The sequence below is a fragment of the Tigriopus californicus genome, chromosome 2 (assembly GCF_007210705.1).
Source record: "Tigriopus californicus strain San Diego chromosome 2, Tcal_SD_v2.1, whole genome shotgun sequence".
Classification (NCBI taxonomy): domain Eukaryota; kingdom Metazoa; phylum Arthropoda; class Copepoda; order Harpacticoida; family Harpacticidae; genus Tigriopus; species Tigriopus californicus.
In genome coordinates, this window is record NC_081441.1 from 2139437 (window position 1) to 2146457 (window position 7021).

Genomic DNA, 7021 nt, shown 5'->3' on the forward strand with positions numbered 1-7021 from the left:
GTGGAACAACCAATCAGTGGGGTGATGGGGCGTGTTGTCTTGGAGTCGTCCACGACGTACCAAACTGATGATGCTATGCGATCTCCGACGATGGTGTCAGCCTGAAGTTTCCCCAATGCACGGAAAGGGGCGGCTCCAAAAGGAATGATCGTCATGGCTGCTGGCCGGATGCTCTGGGCGTCATGGTGACTGAGGAGTCGAAGTGGAACTACGTTGAGATCGGCCCCCGTGTCAGGGGGGGCGAGGAATGAGGACCGGCCCAGCGAAACCCGCAATTGGGGGGCTGCGCCCCCAGGTTGGGCCGGCATGGGGTGGGAGACCGTGAAGATGTGGCCCATACTTGGGTCGCGGTGCATGACAGCTGAGGCAACAGTGAGGGCGTGGCGGGATTGTCCTTCTGGGTCAGAATGATCGACGATGGCTTGGTGAGGAAGGGCATGGTGGGGCGCCGGGGTTGGTTGTGGGCAGGTCATGCTCATAGTGTGGACCCTGCGTCCTCCAAGGCACACCTTAGCATAGTGGCCAATCTTCCCACAGGATGCACATGTCGTCCCATATGCCGGACACATGGTTTGTCTTGGTCCACCATGCCGTTCGCCGCACCCGTAGCATCCGCTGCGGCCGTCCAGGTGTTTTTGGGTTGGTGTTTCGGTTGGGCGGCGTAAATGGGCCTGGTTCCTCTTGGAACGGGAATAGGCACCTACCTTGTGCACTGTCCCTAGGTTGGCATTGTTGCTGCCCCCATGTTGAGCATCCGCCGCAAAGGTGGAAGCATCTTCCAGGGTTCTTCCCTTGGCCACCAGCGTGTCATAGGACCAGGCTTGGTCGACGGCATTCATGCGGACCGTTGTTGAGGAGGCCCCTTCGATGGCTTGGAACTTGGCCAGGTGCTTGGCCAGACAGCCACTTGTGCATTGACTGCATTTGGTGCAGGGTTCCTCGAGTCCGCACCGTTCTGCCACTTTGCGGCATCGGCGAAGGAATAATCCAATGTCCTCATCCGGTTCCTGCTTGAGCAAGTGCAGCTCTCGAAGCGCTCTGTGGGGGGCTGATGCGGGCTTGTAGGCCTTCTTGAGGACGGTGGCCACATCCGCGAAGCTGACCTCATTGGCAGTGGGGTCTTGCAGCTTTGTCTCAATGTCATCCTGGACATGGGGACCAATGGCCCAGAGGAGGACGTCGCGTTTTGCTTGGTCCTTGTAGGTCGGGAGGTCCGCCTCCTTGAGGTGGGCGGGGGGTGCTTGATGCAAGTAGTTTGCTCGGTAGAATAACTCCAAATATCGGAGCCATTCTTGCAGGGCTTGGCCGACCCGGGGTCCATGGATGGAAGGGTTGAAATGGTCGATACGGTCTATCCGGGGGGTTGAGGCTGGGTCCATGGTTGATCCTCGTCGCCACTTGAAATGTCGTAATAAAAGGGCTCAGCGTCGTTTAGTTTAAGGGTCAACCCCCCGGCTTTACTTCTTCTTCACATCTAGTTCATATTTACAAAAGTCCATACTCAGCTTGCGTAAGCTGTCGTCAGTTTAAAATGCGAGCGGGAATGGCGAACGCACCAATTTCCACGGCACGGCTTATGGCAGAGGCTTCTAACAAGGAAGCTTTACCGGCTTGACTATGTCTTGAAGCGTTTTGTGGAATAAACTTGATATAATAGATGTTGATGCTTCTTCATTTTCTGCAAGGCGCCGCATAACCCCCCGCCAGATGCAGATTCATATGAATCAATATTGAACAGGTGCTGCAACCAAACGTCTGGCTCGGGTAGTTGTTGGAGGAGGTAGAGATGAATCAAAGTAGGCTGGCTTGAGTCTGTCAACGGAAATGGTATTTTTCTTGCCTGTTGGTGCCAAAAATCAATCCATGCCTCCAAAGGAGGCAATAGATGACGTTTTACTTTTGTTTTGTTGTTCGACGTTCTAGCGGCCGCTTTCGGTATTACTTGGCTTCGAAAGGAAACTGGAAGCGCCCGAAACTAATGGTGCGTCTACACGACAAATAATTCGGCAAATAATTATCCATTTGACAAACATTGTTTGCCATTTCACCAGTATTTCACAAACATTTCTCGATTTGAACATGTTTATTGTTTGTTTGCCCAAGAGCAAATATTTCATGGACGACAGCATCCTCCCCAGCCCTTCCAACCAAGGTGTCCATTTTCAGCCAGTACAGAACTTAACTCATTCGATCCATGATGGTTTATAACAAAGAAAAATGTATTGATTGTGGTTCATTTTGACTCAGGATAACCCCAACTTAGAGTAGGAAGGGGTCTGGAATTGTCAATCAATGTTCAAAACCATCAGATGTCATCCCATTCCCTCTTAATTCAGTAGTCACACTTACATCTCCTATCGAGGATTGAATGATTGAATGATGATCGATCGATCAATCAACCAACCAACCAACAACGCCTATCTCCCGAATCTGGATTCATCTCCTCCCGTCCAGACAATGAAAGTGTCGACCCCAGTAAACCCACACACTTTGGGCCTATCCTCAGGCTCAGCCCGGTCATGGACCCGGCCATGGTCCCGGCCTCTTCTTTTACATCCGTCTGTGAGCAAGACTTGAGCGAGCCAACCCAAAGTTAGATAATTGGGATGGATGGATTCCTTGATCTCGTCCAAAGAAGATTGATCCGATTGAAGTTGGATCAGATCATCAAAGACAACCAAATCATCGGCCCATACCTGGAGGTTCTTGGCCGGTTATTAGTCAGCCCTAGACCGACACACACGCCCATGATCGGTCCTCTACATACACCCTTGAGACCCCAGCCTCCAGACCAGCCAGCCACTTTTGGCTTCTGTTTCGTCCTTTTCCCGCCCGCCAATTTTAGCAATGAAAGCCAGATCAGTCGGATCTCAACGGTCCTACCCCCTCACTGACTCATTAAGTTAAAGCTGCCCATGGCCATCACCGTCCCCGTGAAATGCCGTCTGTTCTTGTGGGCGGGTCCTTATTTGTTCTATAAAACTCACCTCTTTTTAGTCAATGCCATCTGTAATCCTAAGTGTATATAAATATCCAAATTGTCTTTATCATGTTTAATGCACTTACTATATTTGTGTTTACGTTTCTGACATGACCTTTGGACTATATATCGTTGTCATATTTCGACCCATACTCGGCTATTAAATAGTTTGTGATATTATTGGAGGACCGTTGTCCATTTATTCACGATTATAAAGAGTTGGAAAATTGGTCGGGTTTTCGTTTCCAAACAATTGGTTTATGATTTATAGTCAAAATGAATTTCGAATACCTTTCGAAAAGCAAATTTTTTAAAGTGAATCATCAGGTGGCTTATGGTATAGTTCATAGAACGGGGCCAAACATGCCTTCAAGTAGTAATCGGTTTCAGCCAACATATGACCGCACAGATTGAAATTGGCAAAATAAAGGACCTTTTTCGAAAGCGAAACACTCTCATCAAGATAGTGCCCATCGGTATTTTTTTCAAATTTAATTCCTCAGTTTCCTTATGTTCATTATACTAATCATCTTGTTTACCGTGCATAACATATTTATTGAATGAAAGACCCATTGGGAAATGTTACGATCACTTGCAAGTTCATCTGATTAGAAATCTACATCAAAATATATTTTTTTGTCAAACCGTTTTGATCGGATAGTTTCACGTATAGACGTTTCAGAGATGAACTGTTTGTCAAATCCCAAACATTTCCGAAATTGGTAGGCAAACTTTGTGACAGAATGTTTCTCGTGTAGACGCACCATTAGCAACACACAAGGGCCCATCATATGGGGGTTCCAATGGAGATTGGACAAGATCAATCCGGGCCCATACAAAGGGACAAGAAAATAGAGCAGGTGGGACATAATGGGGCGGCTGTCCGTGAAAGCGAGAAGGAGGGGGACAACTTGAGCCAGACCCTCACTGTGTTGGCAAAAATGATGTTGGGGATAGGTCGTGACATTGGGATGGATACATAGCTCCGCATAATTTAAGACTGGTACTGTGTAAAAGTTGAGCAGGGGAGAGTTTGAGATCGTCTATAGGAGCGCGCTGAATGCCAAAGAGGACCCAAGGTAGATGCTGGGCCCAATAAGGACCAGCCAAATGAGCCCGGAGGATGTCTTTCATTTAACAATGAAACCGTTCAACAAGGCCATTAGATTGATGTTGGTGTTACATTCTAGTCACCGATATCAATTTACATTTACCATCATACTCACCATAGACATTTTCCCTTAATATAAACACTAGTGATGGGATCAAATCAAATTTCAAATTCAAGGTTGCCAGAAAACGTGGATAGCGAAAGCATGCGCCTATTGCATAGCAAAGTAAACGCTTAGGTTTGAGCAGAAAGGCAACCCTGGTTTGACGGAAGAGAAATCAGGATTACTTTTTGAGGCTGACTAATGGGTTTTTGATCCCCATCACTAATAAATACCTCCCTAACCGATCATTAAAGATCTAGTCAACAGCTGCCATCTGGTAACCATACAGATGATAAAACGTTGTGTGTGGCAATTGGGTGCCCAACATGACCAAAGTTAGTGCCACAAGGAGTATATAAACTGGGCTCCTCAATATTGGGTAAGGGAATGGCTTCAGGCCAACGGCTTGGCAGCTATGATGGCGGGGACGCGGGAAATGATGTCGACGTCAATGCAAGGCACGTCTCCTTTACCTGCAAAATGTTCCTCTGCAATGGCATTCAAGTTATCGCTATTCCTTTGCATAGTAGACATTGGTATGATGAAAATTTCGTCAAAATTAAATGCCCCTCCCCGCCCAAACTTGTGTTATGTCCGTTTTAAGTTATAGTCATTTATTCAAATTTCCCGCGCAATCGGGAGGCAATCGAGTGTCTGGGTGACGGGCAGAAAAATACCCCTTGATTTTGTTCCTCCCATAGTGGCTCGAATCACAATGAATTTCATTAAATAATGATGATAAATTGACGATAATAAGTTGGCGTGACTGAATTTGATTCTGTATTAATCTCTTCTCTCATTGCTTTTCCATGCTAATCTTTTCTACTCGTTTTTGTAAAATGCACAGAACGGGCTCGCTGAATACTTCGAACTCGCTTAATAAAAATCGTTATTTATTTTTACTATTACTTGAATTTCACACATGACTTCCATTGAAATCAAGCACAGCAGCCAGTAGTTTTGGGCCGAAAGAATGATGATTGGGATCCTTGACTGAGTATCTTGCGTAAGTTTCTTCAAATTTGTGGTGGACTGTTTCATGGGCTTGTTCACTAAAGCGTAAAGAGCCTTCGCCGGAACACGTTGTGAACTCTAGGACATGTTCAAATAGCACATGTGCTTTGCTGCTAATTTTTAATCCGGTCCGCATGTACGAGGTCTTGAACTTTGCGATGAGTTGGCTCTCTAAGTAACTTGACTTTGACTCTCTTTCATTGCGCCTAAAATTGCCAATTGTGCTCGAAGGGCCATATACGACGTATTCTGTTATAATGGACAACCACGAGATTAATCGTGGCAAGCTTTGCTTGATTTGTGGCACTGCCTTCCACATATCCGTAATTCCAATCGGATTGTCGAACACCATCCGAACCTTTTACATGGAGGACTACTCTTTGGAAGACTCAAGACTTCCCAGTGCAGTTTGTAAGACGTGCCTACGACGATTATATTCCTTTCGAAATGGCGATTTTAGTCGACCAATTGCACCTTATTTTGATTGGTCATCCATGGCATCATTTCGACGGACGCGTGTTTCTCTCCTTTGCTCGTGTCATCCAATATGTGCCCGTGCGAGCTCTGCTTCGAAATTCGGAAGTGAAGGAAGAAACAACCAAACCAAGCGCAAGGTTGGAAACCCAAATTTGAAGTTAAAGTCCAAGGCTGGATCACGTTTAGCTCGACTGTGTGGGCGTTGCTTGAGCCCTTTGTATCCGGGTTGCTCTCACAAATGCGGAGCGAAAGCTTTATTAGAGAACCTCGAAACTCGGTTACCTCAAGCCACCCGTGATCAAATGATAATTCAAACATTGAAGCGAAAAAGTCTCGAAACGAATGATCAGGCGCACAATTTAAAACTTCTACGACCAGGCAATCCAATTAAAATCGCAAATCCTTTTCAAGAAAAGGCAGCTCGGACCAAAACCTCAAAAATTCCTGATGAGTTGATTGCCCTAAAGAACAACGTTGGTTTATCCAATAAGCAAACTCTAAAGATTTCTTCAAGTATTCGTCGAAATTTTGGCTCCAATGCCATTGAAACAGGTAAGAGCCGATGCGACAACGCTTGACTCTGGCTCTTGGGTTATTCTTAATGATCTGTTCTGTCTTCAGGTGTGGCCCAAGCACTGACGCGACGAAATCGTTTGCTCAAAGACTACTTCACTCAATCTAGTGTATACTTCCCAGATGATCAGAAAAAAAGTACCATTGTTTGGTGTCATGATTTAGCCGGCTTAATACGTAGACTAAGGGAATTGAGAGGCACCATCAGTGATGAAAACGAAATTATAAGGATCAGCATCGACAAAGGAGGAAGAACGTTGAAAATGACCATGTCTCTCGTGAAACATTCGGAGATTGAAGAAAAAGGAAACAACGCCGGGCAACTAAGCATTGGAGTCATGAAAATGACGTGTAATGCAGTTGCACACGATGTTTCGGAAGGTTACAACAACTGCAAGAAGATCCTTTCCCGTACTCAACTAAACGCTCTACCCTTCAAATTCCAATTGGTCTGCGTTCCATTCGGCTTTCCGTAGTTCCATTCGGCTTTCCATAACTCATGAGATAATAATAAAGTCGACTGCTCTTGATCGAGTCAGTCAAATACAAGAACTCAACGTGGCGCAGTCGTCATCTCGGACCGCAAAAATGTCTGATCTGTGCAAAATCGAGAGTGTTTCTCGCAATGACTCATAAATTCTCGATCGAGTGATGGTTAAAACTCTAACGTGAAAATGGCTTCAACCTTGGAATGGGCCAAAGCCGCGGCGGCAGGCCAACGCAAATGGTTCAACAAAATGAAGTCCGCGGCCACCAAAGCTGC

At 46.1% G+C, this 7021-nt stretch overlaps 1 protein-coding gene across 1 annotated transcript; it reads left to right on the forward strand.

Moving 5' to 3' along the window:
• The first annotated feature begins 5396 nt into the window (after positions 1-5396).
• On the forward strand, positions 5397-6734 carry LOC131892379 (uncharacterized). The gene is made up of 2 exons (XM_059242227.1): positions 5397-6237; positions 6307-6734. The coding sequence occupies exons 1-2, from the start codon at positions 5466-5468 to the stop codon at positions 6732-6734; spliced, it is 1200 nt and encodes a 399-aa protein (XP_059098210.1). The 5' UTR covers positions 5397-5465.
• The last annotated feature ends 287 nt before the right edge of the window (positions 6735-7021 follow it).